Genomic DNA, 19,919 nt, shown 5'->3' with positions numbered 1-19,919 from the left:
TAAAGTAATTAAACCTTTAAGTTTGTATTTTTTTTTTAGAATGTTAATAGTTCAAATACGTACTTATATTTAAGAGTATGTTTATACATATGCTACAGTTTGTCTAAGCCCAATAAAAAACTCGTGCTCGATATTTTCAGTAGTTTTATTTATATAGAATTTACTTTTCCTTCTTTTCATCTTGTTTTCTTTTTTTTTGCTTTTTCTGTTGTTATTCTTTTCTTTTCATTTGCTTTTTGTTTTTGTTTTGTTGTTTCTGTTTGTTTTGTGTTTCATTCTTTTCTCTTTCTTGTTTTTGTTAGTTTGCTTTGTATTGTTGTTCTCCATTTTTACTTTCTCGCTCATAAACGTTGCTTTTGTTTTTTGTTTGTATTTTGTTGTTGTTTGCATTATAAACAGCTAACACTTTCGTCAACTAGAAATTGCGATATCTAGGCTATATAGCTGGCCCTCTATCATATCATATCATATCATATAATGCATGTATTCTGTTAGGTCCTCATAGGTTAACCTTGTTACCTAGTGCTGTCTAGCCTGCCTGTTCATCATCCTTATCGTCCTCATCGTCATCTGCTTTAATTTCCTCTTCTACTACTAACTTGGATGCTACGTAGCACTCCCGGATAGCCTGGGTTATTATTGAATTTGGATATTGCAAGAAGATTTTTTGCTGCGGACTCTTTCTGTTGTGTTTGTATGTGCGTGTGTGTGTGTGTGTGTCTTTCTCTGATCTGTGTGTGTATTGTGGTTTTTCTCCTTGTTTTTATATTTTTTATTTTGTTTTATTTTTTTTTTTATAAACTATGATATGCCTTGCTTTGCTTAAATATTTTGTTTATAAACTTTTTAGCTTTTCATATAATAATTTCATATAAATTTTGTTTGCCTTTTTTTGGGGTTTGCCTAAAATATGTTTAATTTACCATTGAGTGTGTGTATGTGTGTGTTTGTGTGAGTGTATAGGTATATCAGTTATTGGATTTCTCATCTAAAATATTTGTTGTTGCTTGTTCGCGTCTATTTGTTTTCGGTGCCTGATATAAGCTGCTCTCATTATCATAATCATTAATCATTAATCATTAAACATTATTCATTATTCATTACGAGTACTTGACTTGATTCCATTATTCAGCATTGGACAACTCGAAAATGAGTTGGCTATAAGTGTTTTGTGTTGCTCAGTGCTTTTAGTTGATTTTTAGGTTTTTCTCTTTTCATTTTTTCTGGGGGTTTTACATTCGACTTGCTTCGACTACGAAAAAAATATATTTATATATATATATATATATATATATATATATATATATATATATATATATATATATATATATATATATATATATATATATTTATGTGTGTGTGTGAGTTGGTATATATATGTATATGTGTATATAGAGCATTTTTTAACCTTCCTTTTTGTTTTTGTTTTCTGCTCTCATATGAAATGAGATTTTTCTTGTTGTTGTTGTTGTTGTTTTGTTATATATTAGTTAAATGAAGCTCAAGCTCTTTAAGCTGGTCTAGCGACCAGATGTAATCGTCATACAAAATTAACAAATGAGTTAAATGCGCTGACAAAAAGCTCAATGATACAATATTCGCTATGCGCCCAGCGAATTCGCCCAACATCCGTTGTGGCGTCCATTTTGAAAGCTCGGCGAAATCGTTGAGAAGGCGTTGATGATCGGGCTGTGTGTGTGTGTGAGAGTGTGTGTGTATGAGTGAGTGAAAAAATGAGTGAAACATGCTTCAAGTAAATGATTTGTTTACTTTATGTAAATTTATTTGAGAAAAAATTTATTTTAAATTATATATATAAATATATGTATATATGTATACATACACATATATGCATATATACTAAAAGAAACACTACAATAATGAAATGGAACTTAAATTGCAATTTAATATTAAAATATAATTATAATTCTATTTGAAAAGTCTGAATTGGAAAATAATTTTTAATGCGCTGTTAGCTAAATAAATATGGTTGAATAATTGTTAAATAATTGTGTTTGAACGCTTACAAAATAATATCAATAATACCTACGCATATAATATTTCAATATATGTATTGTTTTTTTTTATTATTTATGAATGTAAATATTTATATTTATTTATTTATGTATATAAAATCAAACACAACTTTAAAATTAATAATAAAAATCGAATTTAGTCACGCGCCTCTTAAATATATTTTAATATATTATTTGTAATTAAATTTTTAATTTATATATATATATGTATGTATGAATGTATGTATGTGTGTGTGTGTGTGTGTGTGTATCTGCTCACTTATTCTTAATGCGTTTCATTATATTTAAAATGTTGCTTCTGCTGTCGCTTTATAGTTAGTTAATCATAGTTTATAAATATGCTTGTATGTCTATATTGTTAGGAACATATTGACGTAATTATAACGTATTGCAGCTATTTTTATTTTTTTATTTTTTATTTTTGTAACTTGTTTTTGTGTGTGTTTTTGTTGTTTTGTCAGCGAACCACCTTCTCAACAGCTCAGAAGCATATCAAAAACTCAATATTTAGTTGCCATTTGCCGCAGCTTAAGCTCGAGCAGCCTCTACATAACTACTTAACTAGCTGATCAAAATAATGCAGAGGCAAGTAAGAACGTAGCAGCTGAATACTCATTCACGACAGATTTGTAATGCTCTTAGTGGGCGGATCGGAAAAAAAAAAATTGATGTGTCTATTTCGGCGAAATGATTTCCAATCCAATATTTTCCTTTCGCCTTCGCGAATGAGTATAAAAAATATGTAAAAATTATAATCAAACGTCAACTCAAGCCTCTAACTGACAAAAAAAAAAAAAAAATCGAATATAAAATAATAATAATAATAGAAATTTGTGGTTTTTGCTTCTCGAGCTGCTTCAAAGATTTATTTTAATAATGTGTGTTGTTTGTGTGTGTATGGGAATGAAATATAAAATAATTTAATATATTTATATATTTTTCTGTATGTTAAAAAAAATGTCTATTTGAAACAGCGCGCCATAAAAAAAATAAACAAAAATTATGATGAGCCTCATAGGAAACGTAAAATTTCAACCGTAGTTAACTAAAACTATTATTTAGCTATTTATTTTTTATTATTATTTATTTTTTATTTATGAATGTCTGCTGTCTTTTATATATATAGTATTTTATTTTATTTTCATTTATTTTATTTTTTTTTTTGGGATGTGGCAAAATTTGCTAAATTAAATTTAAGCGCAGTGGAAATGAATAACTTACAAAATGTTTTTAGAAAACATTATTAACACATTTTCAATCGTATTTTTAATGTAAAATTAATTTTAAATTTAATATTATTGTATGTGTGTGTGTATGTGTGACTGTTCATAAATTATGTTAAAATTACATGGAAATTCAAAACAACAAAAAATTTTGATGCATTTACGAATTTCACTTTAAATTTTAGTTAGATTTTTAATTAAAAAAATTAATTATTTTGTCTTTTTTTTTTTGGGGTTTTCTTTTGGTTTTGGGAAGGTTAAAAAATTGCATTATTTTTTCCCGTGTTATTTTGCTCAAAGTTTTGTTTGCGTTTGTTTCCTTTTTGCTTCGTTTTTTCTTAAGTTTTATAAAGTATTTTGATAGTATTTTTCTTGTTTTTTTGGTTTTAATATGTTTTTGTTGTGGCTGTGAAAATATTTGCGCTCTATAAACTAATATATTTCTTCATAATTTTTTGTGTTTTTTTTTTTTTTTTTTTTTTTTTTGTATTTTGTTTTGGGTTTTTTTTCAGTGGATATGCAAAACTACTTTGTTGTTTGTTTGTTTGTGTTGTTGTTGTTGTGTTGCTACTTCTGTTTTAGTTGATTTGGTTGTGAGATTGTTAAATCTGTTTTGAACTCCTCCTGTTCTTGTTCTTCTATGTAGTAAGTAAAATTTTGTTCGCCTTGAAGCTTTTCCATAAATTTTACACTGCTTACAAATACTGCTGAGTGTGTGTGTGTGTGGCTCTGTGTATATAGTATGTATATATATATGTTTTTGTTTTTTTTTTTTAAATATATATATATGATTCAATGCCTCCATTGCTCACTAAAAAAATAACTATAAAAAAAACTGCAATTCTGTTGACTTTCTCCTATCTCATCCTCTTTTTAGCTATCGCTTGTTTTTTTTTTTTTACATTTCTTTTTGCTTTTTATAAAATATTATTTTTAGTATGTATAATGTGTATATATGTATTGTATATATATTTATATGTTTATTATTATTTTTTGTTTTTTTTAAAGGGGAGTAGGCACTACAGTGTTTTTTTTTTTTTTTTTTCATTTTTCATTTTCCATTTTCATTTTTGAAGTTTATCTCTTTGCTTGACTTACAGATACGGTTTCTCTGTTTTTAATATTTTACCAAAAAATTGTCGAATCCTTCATTCGTTATCTTAAAATAAGCTTAAAAGCTTTATTTGTTGTTTTTTTTTTTCCTCTTCTAGTAATATTAACAACTCAATTTTGTTTCTTCTTCTGCTTTCGGTTCAGCCTAAAAGTGTATTGGTGTATGAAACTGTATGTGTGTGTGTGTGTGTTTATAGTAGCTGTATATGCACTCTTTATATATGATGCCTGATCTAACAGCAATCTAAGCTTGTTCAACTTATTTCATTCGACTTAGCGTATCAAAAAGTGTGTATGTGTGTGTGTGAGATAGTTTATTTAGTTGGCTATGTATAGTTGTTTTTATGTAGGCATTCAAAAATTGGTTCTATGTATGCTGTCAGTTGTTGTTGTTGGTTGCTAGACTCGTGCTAACTATTTAGAATATGTATATGTTCTTCTTATTTACATTCCGAGTCGGAGTCATTGCTATTATCATTAGCATTTCGCCTTCAGTGTTGTAAAACGCCAAACGAAATACTATTAAAATTTTCTACGGTCAAAGTTTTCATAGTCAAGTTTACAAGTCGGCTATATACATTGCTCTGTCTGTGTGTGAGTGTGTGCGTGTGTGTATGTGATCTAGTTCAAGGAACTAGCTCACAAGAGCATATATACACACGAATTTTGGTATATATTTCTGTGTGTTTTTTATTTTTTATTTTTTATTATTTATTTACAGATGTCTCGAATTATTAGCTTGGCACTCAAACATATTTAGTTATGGGGAGTTTTTTATTTGTTTGTTCTTTGTTGTTGCTGTTGATTATTTAATTATAGTTATTGCTTGTTATTTAATGCCGATGAAACCAATTACTGTGTTTATTGTATTCCATTGCATAGTTAGTTTATCGGTTATCGGGTTTTACTGTTCTCATCGTTTATCGGCTGAGTTTCTACAAGTTTCGCTTATTCAAAGTAACTAACAAACAAAAAAGGCGTATTCTCTTCTTCTTGTTGTTAAAAACAAAAAAAAAAAAAAAAAACAACAATGGTATATATATATATATTTTTTTTTTTTAATGGTATATCGTATCATTGTCATATCAACTGCATTAACAATTACATCGGGAAACCCAAAAAAAAAGAAAGAATAAAAAAAAATGGAGTTAAACAGAAGCATTTCCATATATGGTGAGTCATTGTTATGATCGACTATCGCTTATTGGTTATCGCTTATCGATTAATGCAATTGTGGCTATTTGTTAATCAAGGTCAAGGTTGTACTTGTCTTTTGTAAGTCTTAAATTATTTGTATTGTAGGTGATTATATGCATTTGTGAATGTGTAGAAGAAGGCAATTCTGTCAACAGGGTACATTTGTGTTTCTATTTCATAATCAAATACCCTTGCCATTTATATATATGTATGTATATCTTCTATATGTATTCAACTGAAACATAGCTCAGTGCGGAGATAATAGTTTTAGTCGGAACTGGTTCATTTACGCTAAGCTTATAGGAACGTTACAAATCGATGCGAATCCAATCAATAACTCTGGCAAGGGTATTTCAAGTTCGGTGTACCGAATCTTTCTCATTTTCACTATATACTTTGTAACAAAATGTGCTAAAGTTTGTATTTTTATTGTTGTTGTTTTCTACGTCTGTGTTTAGTTCATGCGAACTAGTTCCGTTAGCGGGCGAACTAGTTGTATTGAACTACTATTTATATTCATATGTGTGTGTTTATGTGTTAATTGAATCAATTGATATGCGCATTCGAATTTATACTCAATTCCCTGCAGTGAGTTTCCTTCTCGGTTTATTGTCTTAACAAATGTAAAATGTAACTATTGGGCAGTTGAACTATTGGAACTGGTTCGCGCGAACTCAACTTGAACTGTAGCACACTCGTAATGGGATAAACAAATCAAAATAATTACATGCTACGACTGTAAAGAAGGCATTTTGATTGGGAGTCAATTGAATTATATTTGATTTAAATAAAGCGTCCATCCCTTTCTGTATCTATCTCCCTCTGTGTCTCTAGCTCCATCACTGTATTACTTATATGGTTTGAACTATTTGCTTGAAAAATCCAAAGTTGTTTGTATATAATTCATAAGGTATTAAAGTACGTAGAAGAGCTCACTTCTGGGTCATTCTATATCTGCTATCTATATATGGGGTATATATATATATATATATTTATATTTCTGTATACATACTCCTTATACAGGTGTGTATATACTCTATATATATATGTATATATAGTCTTCTGCTGGGATTGTTGTAAATAAGTTCAAGTATTATTCAATATTTTTAAGTTTTATTGCTGTATATAGTTCTTCTTCTTATTTTTTGTTATCATAAAAAAATATATTTCACAACAAAATAAACAAACCAAAAAAAAATCTAAAAAAAAAAGTATATGTAGCTATAAATACATACATATATATATATATATATATATATATGTATGTATATTTGCAGCCCATTTTTTTATGTTCTCTTTTTTTTTTTTTTTTTTTTTTTTTAATTATATTATTATTTGTTAAAGTTGTTTAATAATGGTACTATTGTTGCTTGTTGTTGTTGGTTGTTTCTTGTAGTTGTATATATGTTTTGCTATATTTATATATATATTGTTTGCTGTTGTTGTTCTTGTTGTTGTTTTTGTTGTTGTTGTTTAGTTATATTGTATTGGAAGAATCTGTGTGTTTACCCTGAGCACTTTTTCTGCTAGACAAAAAAATAAAAATAAAAATAAAAATAAAAAAAAAACTATTGAAACTAATTCTTTATAATTATTATTGCATGTGTACGTATTATGTTATTGTTGTTAAATAATAAACAAATGTTGTTTTCTTTAATATTTAGTACGCAAAAATGAGGCCAACGTGAAATTTTGTTTAGAAACATTTTTTTGCTGTTGATAAAACTTTTTCCGAAACTTGTATTTTGGTTTTTGAGTTTTGAATTTACTTTTTGGAATTTATTATTTTATGTGTTTTTTGTTGTTGTAATTTTGGGTTTGTGCTTCGCTTCGATTGAAAAGTTATTATTATTATTTTTTTTTGTTTTGTGCCAAAGCTTTTTTTAAATACATTATATTTATAGATATTTTACGAAAATTTTTTAGTTGATTTTTCTTTTAATTTTTTCTTTCTTTTTTTTTTTGTTGTTTTTTTTTTGTTTTTGTTTTTTTGCGGACTTCGAACAAAAAGTTAAGTTTGTTAATCGTAGATTGTATTGAATATAGTCATATGTATGTATGTATTGCATTGTATGTATGTATGTCTCTATGTGTGTATGTAATTGTATTTAGTTATATATAAATTCGACTTGTATGCAAATCTAGCGTAAATCTTTTGCCGTCCTCCGTAGCCCAAATTATTTGCTTATAAACCTAATGCATGTGTGTGAGTGGCTGTATAAATTTGTATATGTGTGTGTGTGTGTGTGTGTCTGTATGTGTTGTCAGGTCAATCTCACTAGAATTAAATTCTATTTGTTTTGTTGCTGTACAAGTTAATAATTAGGCATGCTTAGCTTCAATTTGCAATGTATGTATATATGCGATATAGAGGCATATACATATATGTGTATGTGGGAGCTTATATGTATACATGTATATATATACATATATTCATATATAAATAACTTGCTTTGCTTACTTCTGGTTTTTGCATTTTATTTTTGTTTTTTTTTTTTCTCAAATATTATTGTAGGTATTGTATATGTATGTATATATATATATATATATATATATATATATATATATATATATATATATATATATATATATATATATATATATATATATATATATATATATATATATATATATATATATATATATCTATATCATTTAAATTCCTGTTTCCTTTAAAATGCAATTTTTGCAGTACGCCTAATGATATTCTGCTTACTCCTCTGTTTCTTCTTCTTTATAAAGTGTGTGTGTGTGTGTGTGTGTGTTGGATTATAACTGTTTATTTTAGTATATTTGCCTCTACTGCTTGTGGTGCTAGCTATATTTTAACTGAGGGAAACGAAACTGAGTTCTGAAATCAAACTGAACCTGCTCCAATTGCTTCATATTTCATACTATACTATGTATATACATATATATGTATATGTATGTATATATATACATACGTGAGCTCGTTATATTCAATTTGAGTCTAGTTCTAGCTGAAGAATCGCCGTCGTGCAGGCTGCACTATGCATGCGCGCTCTATTAAGTTTCGATATATATATTTGAGAAGCGCATAGAAGGCTGGGTGCGTTCTTCCTGTTCTTGTTAAGTTACCAAACAATTGCTGCAATTTTGTATTGTTGTTTTAAAAAAGCGCGCTCTATAATTTTTTGTGTATTTTTTTTGTGTATTTTTTTTGCTTTTTTTTTTTGTTTTTGTTTTTGCCTAAAAATTTTGTTTTCGGTAAAATTTTGACTAAAAATTTGTATTAGCATTTACATACATATGTGCAGCAATACCTTCTAGCTGCTGATTAGCGATTTATACATATATATATAAATACATATGTATGCGTGTGTGTGTGCTTAAAAAAGAAAATCTGGCAACTAAAATAAAGAAACCAAATCATTAAAACAAGCAAAGGAAAACTGAAAACAAATGAAAATGAGAAATGAAAATGGGAAAAACAAATGTAGTTGTTGTTTCTGTTGCTGTTCTTGTTGTTGTTCTATGTGTTCTATTTAATAAATTGCAATTTGTATTTTGTATATTTTGCTATGCTTTTTCGATTTTTTATGTTTTCACTTTTTTTTTTTTGTTTTTCTTTTTTTGCTTTTTCGCTTTTGTCAAGGAACTTGTTGAAGTGTTTTCAAATGGCGTCTTGAAATTAAACAAGTTAACAAAACATTTTGAATATAAGGCCCACGGTGCACAGTGAACCAAAGTAAGGAACTTCTGATCACAACTTAAGAGCTACTCAAAAAATACTCAAAAAAAAAATAAAATATTGAAATAAAGCTTAACTTAATGAAATTAATTTATGAAACATATAACTAATAGTATTAAGTATGCATACATATACGTATGTACATATGTATGTGCGTGTGTGTGTATGAATGGTATCGGTGTATGTGATCGTAACACAATGAATGAATGTAAATGAAATGCGAAACAAAATGAAAATGAGCCAAGAATCGGAATCGAAATCGAAATCGAAAACGGAACCAAAATCAGAATCGGAACCCAAAAACGTCATTCAAAAATAGTTTTCTTTTGCTTCAACTGCAATTTTTTTTTTTTTTTTTCGTTTAATTTTTAATTTTGTTTTTATTTTTCATCATTTTTTGTGTTTTATTTTTTTTTGCTGTTTTTGTTTTTGCTTTGCTTTGTTGTGTTTCATTTTGCTTTGTTTGCTGTTTGCTGACATAATAATTATTTCTCACATAGCTTACAAATTCATTGTGTGTTTGTTGTTGTTGTTTTTTAATATTTACTAAGCGCAAAACAAATCAAATTAAACCAAACAGAATTCATTTTTGATAAACAAAAATAAAATAAAATTAAAAAAAAAAACATAATATTTGGATTTGAATACATATTAAAGAAAAAAAAAAACTTAAAGTTGTTGCCATGATTTTTTTTTGTTTTTGTTGCGCTAAAGCTAAATAAATTTCATATAAGTTGGTACAATAATCGCAATAATCATAATAATAACATTTGCTTAAACATTAAATTAGAAATATGAAAAAAAGATATATATATATATATATATATATATATATATATATATATATATATATATATATATATATATATATATATTTATGTAGTTATAATAATAATAATAATAATAATATTTTTATTTGTATGTTTTAATATAATAATTCAATTAATTTATAATAGAAATTATTTCGTTTTTGTTTCGTAGAGACACACAGAGCGTTAAACAGTGCGAAAAGAATGCAATTTATATAATCAAATTGTAGATTCAACTCAGTCTCAGCTAGACGCTGTGCGGCTCTAAAAGCTGTCCTTGGCCGGTATACAGCAGAGGTCATAAAAATAATGCGACTGAATACTAGATGCTGAACAAGAGACTCAGGGGTCAACAAAGTATTTGTAACGAATCCTAAGAACGAACGAATACTCCGAGATCAACTGAATGTTCTTGAAATTATTTGCAAGGAATACTAAGGTTAACATAGATGGTTTTTCATTTAGATGGGTTAGACCAAAGATCATGTGTAATACAGAACATATATGAAGTTCGATTAATATGAAATCATATTGTTTTCCTTTTTAAATTTTTAAAATTTTTGGTTCTCAAGTTTTGAGTTCCATATATCATGTTGTTCAACAAATAGATCACAGTTGCACTAGTATATAGCTATATACATGTATATATGTATATATATGTATGTATATAGAGAACCTTTTCAACTTCTACGCTTCACACTTTTGCTTGGAATGTTTCTCTCTCACTTTCGCTGCGGCTGTTTCCTGTTTTCTCTTGCGCGTTTTGGCGGCCAACAAAAATGTCTAAATAAATTGCATATATAATATATATACTAGATTTTATATATTATATATATATATATTAGATTTTCTAGCGAATCGAAAAGTGGCAAAAAAAGCGTTTTTAATTAATTTTTCTTTTTGTGTTTTACTATATCTTATTTAGCTTTTAATTTTTATAATTTTTATATTTTTTGGTTACGTTTGATTAATTAATTAATTAATTATTGTGTAATTGTTTTTGTTTATAATTTTGTTTCTAAAAGGCCGAAAATCACAATTTTGGTTTTGTTTTGTTCCTAAACGTTTAATTTTGTTTGCTTTTTGCTTGCTTGATTTATTTATATTTATACTCATATTTTATTATTATTATGTTAAATTATTTTTGTTTTTTAGTTTTATATTTATGTCATTCAAAAAATTGATTTTTTCCTTGCATTTTGAACATCACAATGTCGAATTGATGCTTGTTGGATTTCCATTTTTTTTTTTTACATATATTTCTTTTTTTTACCTATTTTTTCCCCGCTCCCCCAAGCCACTGCCTCTAATACTGCGCGCTCCCTGTGTGTGAGAAAAAAAGCCAACAACAAAATCTTTTCATTATTATTTTATTTTTTTTTTTTGGTATTATTATTTTCTGTTGTTCGAAATGCAAAGCGAAGTTTGAATTCTCAATGGTTTAAATACGTTAATTTCACATATTTTTGTTGTTGTTTTCTTTTTTGTTTTTTAATGCTATCACAGCCAAATTGTTTAATCCAAAAATGTTTATGTTTGTTTCCTTTTCACTACTTTTTTATTTTGTTTTTGGAATTTTGCGTTTTTTTTTTTGTTTTTTCGAAAAAGTCTCTTGTTTTGCATTTTTTTTTGTTTTTGTTTTGTTTTTGTTTAAAATTTTGAATTTTGAATTTTGCCTAGCGTGCATTTTGCTTTATATTTTTATTTTTTTTTTTTTATATATATATAATTTGCGTATTTTATTGTTGGTTTGCTGCCATTCTTTATTCAATTCTCGTTTTCGTTAGCCGTTAATCCAAAACGCGCAAGGCCGCAAAAAAAAAAAAAAAAAAATCGCTTTCTAAATAAGCTCTATATATGTATGTATATCTGGTATATCTAGTCCACTCAGAGCGCGCCCAAACGTTGATATAGTTACTTGTATTGTTTTTTGTTTATAATATAATAGATTTGTTTTGATTTCTATTTGTTATAATTTTGAGATCGATTTGTATTGTGTTTTTGTTTTCGCTATACATCTGTGGGTCATTTGGGCTCTGAGCTCGGACCTATGAAAAGGTTTCTATGCGGCCGGTCTAGGGAATATTTGTCAGCTCTTGTTGTTGTTGCTGCACAGCGCTTAGCATTTGAATTGAATCGAAATAATAACTGAATACAAAACGTTGTTTCTTTGTTTTGTTTTCTGTTGCCTAAGAGCTAAAAATCACTTTGGATTCTTGCAAATGTTTAGCCAAAAGTTTCTGTTGAACAAAAAAAAAAAAAAAAAAAAAAAATACGAGTTTGTTTATTGTGTGTTTGTTGTTGTTTCTTTCTTGGTCAAAGCAAAGTAAACTGAGCGACAAAAAGTAAAGAAGCTGCCCCAAAAAGTAGGCAACGCAAAATTGTTGTTGCCAATCAAAGCGAACGTAGCTCAATGTGTGTATGTGTGTGTGTGGAGGTGTTTGTGTGTGTGTAGGTGGCTAAATGAATTAGCTCAGCAAATCAATTGAACGATAAAAGTTTAACAAAAGTCTGGAGCGACAAAGTTGAAGGGAAATTCAAATCGTTTAAGGCCTAAGCAAAATCAGTTTCTATATAGCTGGCAGATTTATAGTATATATGTACATACATACAGATATATGCACAGAAAAGATGTGTTTATTTCTGTTTTAAAGCTGTAAAATTTTGAATTTGAATTGTATTTAATTGTTTAAAAAAACTGTATGCATTACTAATCCTTTAAGTATGTTTACATATATATGTATGTCGATATATACATATATATATATGTTTAAGATCACAGATATTCTATGTAATTCTGCTGCTTTGCATAATTCCAGCGTATGTCTGTATTCCATGATTTCAACTCTTCTTCTTCTCCTGCTGCTTTCTCTACTGATTCTGAGTGTGCTTTACATTTGATGTATTTTTCTGCTACTTCAGCTGCTTTTACAAATATGTTATATAGTTTGTATATGTATATATGTATATATATAGATATATGGGGTTGTTAGTGTAAATGTGGCTAAAAATTAGTTAATGTCTGTTCTATACATGTGTATATATATATGAGTGTGTGTGTGTGTGTGTGTGTGTGTGTGTGTTTTTGTGGCTATTCATATAAATTACGCAGGGTTGTATTTTGTCAAGCATGTGGCGCCATCTGTTGTCCTAAACGTGTGCTGCTTGCTTAGGTACTTTACTATGTAGATCAAAGACCTTGAATACAGTGTGTGTGTGTGTTTGTGTGTGTTTGTGTGTGTCTATGTATGTAGATATGTATGTGGTATACGTTCTAGTTGCTTTTGCACTCAACATACGCACAAAAGTATGCTACAATTGATCCGCTTCCTTAGCTAACAGTTCACTTTGCTTTGCTTTGCTTTGCTCTGCTCTGCTTTCGCAACTATATACATACACATATATATATATTTATATACATGTATATGCATATATTTATATGTATATAGGTGTGTAGATCTTTACTTGTTAAACTAATGTTACTTGTTATTGTATCAACTCGCTAATATCGCCATCATTCTCCATCATTATGCTGATCAACATCATTATTATCATGCTGCTCATCATCATCGTCATCATTATGCGTCATTACTTAAAAAGTTACATCACGTGTTCACTGTTCTTTTTCTATATCATTACTATCGTATATGTATATATGTATGTATATACATATATTTATGCATTAATGTATATATATATATATGTATATTTACCATTATAATTTAGTATAATTTTTTTATTTTTTGTTTTTTTTTTTCTTTTCTTTTTTTCTTTACTTTCTTGAGATATATATATATATATATATGTATATTTATATATCTCAATTAGATTCCTGCTACAACATTCACGCTGTACTTCTCCCTCTTCTTCCTCTTCCTCTTTTCCTGCTTTACTAAAATATTGTATAGAAAAAAAAAAATATGATCAACGCCTCAATGTTTCTTCTCTTTTTCACACTAAATTACGACATATTTTATTTTTGTTTTGTTTTGTTTATCTTATCCTTTTGCTTCTCCCCTTTCCCTAGGGAGCCAAAACTGCTTCATGTGTGTGTGTGTGTAGGTGTGTGTGGTTTCTTTTGCATTAAAAAAAATATTATCGCTCTTGGTATAAACTTCAACATTTTGACATCGTTTGGCTATATATATTTATACACATATATGTGTGTGTGTGTGTGTGTGTATGTATATATGCCTTTACTTATGCCTTTGCCTGCGATCTCTATACCTATCTCGCTCTCTTTTTTGCAGTTTTGCTTTAAATATATATATATTTATATATATGTATATATGTGTGTGTGTGTTTGTGTGTATGCGCTATGCTTCAGTAAAATGTAGCAAATTCTATTTGCCAGTTTTTGTTTTTGTTATTTTGTTTTTCTCTGTTGTTGTTTGCCTCGTTTTTAGTTCTTTGTTTTTTTATAAGTAATAAAATATGTACATATTGTATTTATATATATACACACACACACACACACACACACACACACGCGCGTACATGTATATGCATATGTGTTTGTGTGTGTGTGTGCATATCTATGTGTGTGTGTGTGTGGGTGTGTGTCTAAGCTTTCTGCGCTTGTTGTCGCTTAAGTAAGTTCAAAATTGTTGCTGTTGCTATCTCTTTCTCGCTGCTGCTCCAATTGCTGCTGTTGTTGTCTCGCTCTCATCAATTGTAGTTGTAATTGTTGTAGTTGCTATGCAAATAGTTTGCGAAATTGTTGTTGCTGCTGCTGCTGATGTTGTTGTTGTTGTTGTTGTTGTTGTTGTTATTGTTGTTATTATTATAATAGTAGTAGTAATAATAATAATAATTTAATAACAAACTAAAATCGTTTCACTATTGCGGCAGCTCGTCCTTTGTATCGACCGGGCTGGGTGACAGAAATTTGCGCACATATTTGGGAAAATGCGTTTTCTCGTGCGCCTTGAGGATCGTCGAGCGTGAGAATGTCTTTCCGCACATGTGGCATCTGAAGGGTCGTTCACCTGTAAATTTCCCGCAAATGGTGCAACAGTTGTTGGTGTTGTTGTTGTCGTTGATTTTGTTTTTTTTTTTGCATTTTGCGGGTTTACAAAAGGAAGTTCAATATGTCAGATCAAATATATTTATAGTATATCAAAAAACAAGTAAGAAAATGCTCATAAAAACGTGTTTGTGTGTGTGATCTGTGTGATCTGTGGCAATTGGCTGTCTTAAAAGCTCTCGGAAGGATGAGCTTTCGAGGGAGCTTTATTTAAGCTCAATTTGTAAGCACTTTGAAATTATATTCATCCGAGCTTCAGACCTTTAAGTCTATGCCAGAGTGAGCATGAGCTTTGAAGTAATTGCGCGAAATATAAATCTTTTAATTAAAGCTCTATAGACACTGATGAAGCATTGAGCGCCTCTTTCAAAACTATTCGAAATATTAAATGGAGTTTCCAGCATTTAAAGCTTTGCAAAAGCTTCCTCAACATGAATTGAAGTTTTTAGTGTCATTAGCCTTAAATCAATTATTAGAAAGCTGAAAGTGCTTTTAGGCTATTCAAGAATGGAATCATATTTATATAATTTATATATTGAAGAAGTCGATTTGAATTAAGTACGTTATATACTCCATATATGAATGCGTCAGGATTAATTTCTATCATTGAGGAGCTTTAATCATAAGCTTTTTGAATAGTTAGCTTAAGATTTGTTCAGCACAAGCTGAAATGGTTGATCAAACGTTGAAGCTTTTTAGATGTATAGACATGTATAATATGGAATAAACATATGTATATACGATATACTCATTAGGAAGAGCTGGTGTATAGACGAGAGATCATATGGAATATATGTATCTATATATATGTATGATTTCTTCCTTAATGAGCTTTAGTTATGTTAAAAAAAAGTTGATCAAATTACAAATTTGAATCGAGAGAGAGTGAGGATCAAATATATGTAAATTTGTGTGTGTGTGTGTGTGTGTGTGTGTGTAAAATTGAGTGAGCAACTGTTCAGCTAGGCTGCTTGGAGACTTACCCGTGTGCACGCGACAATGATCTTTCATGTGGTGGCGCAGCTTAAACGCTTTGCCACAAAACTCACATTTAAATGGTCGATCACCTGTATGTACCGACAAATGCGTGATCAGTGATGTAACATCGGGAAAACTTTTAGCACAGAACTTACACATGACAACACTATTCGGATCACTTGACGCGGCTAGCAGCGAGGCGGCCGACGAGCCGGACTGCGTCGCTCCCGACGAGCCGGACTGCGCCGCTGCCGACGCTGCGGCGGACGTTGAGGGCGACGAGGAGCCGCCGCCGCCGCCGCTGCCACTGCCGCCCATTCCCATACCACCACCACAAGCACCACCACCGCCGCTGCCGCCGCCGCCGCCACTGCCACTGCCCGGGCCAGAGTTGCCCAGCAGCAGGGCAGCGGATGTGCCCGCCATGCCGCCATTTCCGGATGTTGATGAGCCGCCCAGTCCAAGGCGACCGCCAGCACCGCTGGAGCCGGGCGCCCCGCTGCCGACGGCTGCCTCCAGGCAGCTGGCCGTCAGGTTTTGTATGGTGCAGCTGACTATCTCCATGTCAATGCCGAAGGCGGCGGCCATAGCGGCGGCCTGCTCCTGCGGATCGCTGCTGCCGGCGCTGGCCGCCATTGCCGCTTGGAACGCGAACGGCTGCGACAGGTGCGACAGGTTCAGATCGTGGGCGGTGCGCAGCTGCGAGTGCAGCAGGGCGGTGGGGTCGGGGAACTTCAGCGAGTGCGAGAACAAGTGACTCGTTAGTTTGCTTTGGTTGGGGAACGAGGCGCCGCAGTACACGCACGTCAACAGGCGCAGCGGCGCTGTCTGTGGCTGCTGCTCGTGGGCAGCGGCTGCCGCGGCAACGGCTGCGGCGGCGGCGGCTGCGGCTGCGGCGGCTGCGCTGCTGCTGCTGCTGCTGCTGCTGCTCATGCCGCCGCCGAGCATCGCGCCAACGCCCACAGCGTGTTGTTGGGGCGATTCGGACGTTTCCTGGAACAAACACCAAACAAAAATCCAACATCAACTTCTTTACTACGTCTCTTTTTGTTTTTTTTTTTTTTTTTGATTTTTATTATTATTTAGCTTTTTTGGTTATTTTTGGAATTTTTCAGTTTCAGTTTTTGCTTGCAGTCGATCGATCGATAGTTTTTGCTTAGCTCTCTTTGTTATCGATATATATATGAATGCCATTTATCTGTGTGTTTTTTTTTTTACATTATGTATCTTTTTTTTATTGCTTCTCATTCATTTCTTTTTGCTTTTCTTCGTTTTCTTTGTCTTTTTACAACTAGAATTAACTACATTTTGTTTTGTTCTCTTTTCGATTTTTCTCTTTATGCCTTTTTGTGTTTTTGTTCTTTGCAACCTCTCATGGAAAAACAACAAAAGCTATTTAAAACAAAAAGATTTTTTTAAGAATTAAAAAAAAATTATATAAATAAAAAAATTAATTTGACTTTTTTCATACTTTTTGCTTGCTGTTGTTGTACTTTTAACTTTGAAGGGACAGAAGAAAGAAAGAGACATCAAGATAGGTATATCTATATACATATATCTATATATATCTATATGCATATAAGTATATATAAACATACATGTATATATATATATATATATATATATATATAAATCTGTATATAGGAGGCTAAGAGATGAATAGAGCGACAGAGAAAGAAAGATGGAGTTTGATGTATATATATATATGGATATACATATATATATCTATATATATATTTATACATGGATATGCATATATGTATATACACACATACATATAAGGTATATATTTATATATACATATATAGTTAGAGTTTCAACATGAAAGAAATCAGTATAATATGATAAGTAAGGAAAATTATTAAACAAAAATTACTTATATTGAGATTTCTTCTTCTTCTTCTATATGTGAGCTCCCAAGAGAAAGGAAAATCAACAACAACAGAATATCAAAGTTTACGTTTACAGTTATTTAAACAAATCAGTTGTACTTTAAGATTCAACTTTTGCCTCTGCTCGCTAACGCATCAAATATTTTGCATACTCTATATATACTATATATATGTATATATAGAGTAAGGAATATATAAGTGAGATATATATATATATATATATATATTCATATATATATATATTTTTTTTTTTACACAAAATTTAAAATGAGAAAAAGAAAAATCAGACGGAGAACAACATAAAAATCAAAGAAATAAACTATTTGAAATTAATTGATATGTATATATGTATATATATACTATATTAATATATATATACTATATATATACATATATATATATATATACTAGAGATTTATGTGGAGCGTGTTGAAGTAGTATCAAGGAGTGGAAACTAAACTGGGAAAGAGAGTCTGGCTCTGATAGCCTGGCTCAAGTCAAAGCTGCTCAACTCTTAACTCTATATTTGTATATAAATAAATATATATATATATATATATATATATATATATATATATATATATATATATATATAGATATATATATATATATATATATATATATATATCTATATATATATATATATATATATATATATATATATATATATATATATATATATATATATTTATTTGTTTATATACTCGTCTTGCCAGTAAAAAACAAGAGGGGGGTATTCAGCATGTCTTTCGTTGTGTATTTTGTTGTAGTTGTTTATTATCTATAACTGCTTTTGCTTTATATTCTTTCATTGAATTTTTCTTCTTCCTTTTTTTTCTTTTTGGTTTTTTGTAAGTTATTTGCATTTCTAGAATTTCGGTTCATATACATATATATATATAATATATATATGTATAGTTTTTGTTTTTGTCTTTTGCTTTCAAGAAGTTGAATTTCGATTTTTGTTTGGGCGTTGTTCGAAAAACGTCGCATAATCGTACGTTAGGATTTGTTTTTGTTTTTGGTTTGTTTTTTTGGTTTTTTGTTTGATTTTGTTGAATTTTATTTTGTTTTGGGTTTTTGGTTTTATTTCATTTGGTTTGACTTTTGGTTTTTGGTTTTACATATATATTTTTCTTTTTGTTTGCTTTGTTTTTTTTTTAACATAATTTATATTATTATTTTTGTAAACTTATTTGTACAAAAATGATTAAACTTAAATTTCACGAGCTGCATTTTGCAACTTCGTTAATTTTTCGCGAGCTTTCGCTTTTCTCGGTAATTTTGGTTGAATTAAGTAACGCTTAGCGGTGCGCGGAACTAGTTCTTTTAAATTATGAACAAAATTTTGCTTTGGCAAAAAATCGAAAAAACAAAACGAAAATATTTTCAAAAGATTTCAAATATGAAATTGAGTTCGATTCTGACATTTAACGTACTTTGCCCACTTCTTCTTTGCTTTTTAACTTTTTGTTGCTCAAAACCAAAAAAGAAATAAAACAGAACAAAATTTAACAACAACAAAGAAATTAATTTAATAACACTAGAAAAGTTACTAGGAAAAAAAAAACACGAATCAATGAAAAACTTGTTTGTTTTTGCCAATTTTTGCGTCAAAATTTTGTTTTTAGTTTTTAAAATAATTATAATAATTCATAAATGCTTATAAGAAATTTTGAAAAAAATCAAGTACAATTAATAAACAATTTGTCCAAAAATATATATTAATAAAATAAAATAAACATACAACAGTTTTTGAAAACAGTAGAAAACAGAAAACTCAGCAGCTTCGCAGCTTTTATTCTTCTTGTTTCATTTCTCAGGCCAAATCGTGTTCTTTTTTGTTTTCGAAATTTTGAAAATTAAATGAAAAATAAAAAAACAATTGAAAATGTCAAATTCAAAAAGTATTTTCCAAGAAATTTTCCTCCTT

General features: G+C 29.6%; 1 protein-coding gene across 23 annotated transcripts in view; it reads right to left on the bottom strand.

Moving 5' to 3' along the window:
- Positions 1–19,919, bottom strand: part of mamo (maternal gene required for meiosis) — a 198,562-nt gene that overhangs the window by 15,373 nt on the left and 163,270 nt on the right. Inside the window, exons 8-10 of one of the 23 annotated variants that reach the window (XM_089473926.1) lie at positions 16,250–17,087; positions 16,100–16,183; positions 130–15,078 (exon numbers count right to left, since the gene is read on the bottom strand). The exons of 21 other annotated variants lie outside the window; for them this stretch is intronic. In XM_089473926.1, coding sequence (XP_089330052.1) covers positions 14,930–15,078; positions 16,100–16,183; positions 16,250–17,087 — 1,071 coding nt within the window. In that variant the 3' untranslated portion in view covers positions 130–14,929. Of the gene's footprint in view, positions 1–129; positions 15,079–16,099; positions 17,088–19,919 lie in introns of those variants that run through there. One more of the 23 variants, XM_089473925.1, reaches the window with a different exon arrangement.

This window comes from Drosophila arizonae, chromosome X (genome assembly GCF_054131065.1).
Source record: "Drosophila arizonae isolate 15081-1271.41 chromosome X, UAZ_ARI_1.0, whole genome shotgun sequence".
NCBI classification, from domain to species: domain Eukaryota; kingdom Metazoa; phylum Arthropoda; class Insecta; order Diptera; family Drosophilidae; genus Drosophila; species Drosophila arizonae.
The sequence above is the reverse complement of the archived record's forward strand: the minus strand, read 5'-3'. Positions and strand labels throughout refer to the sequence as shown.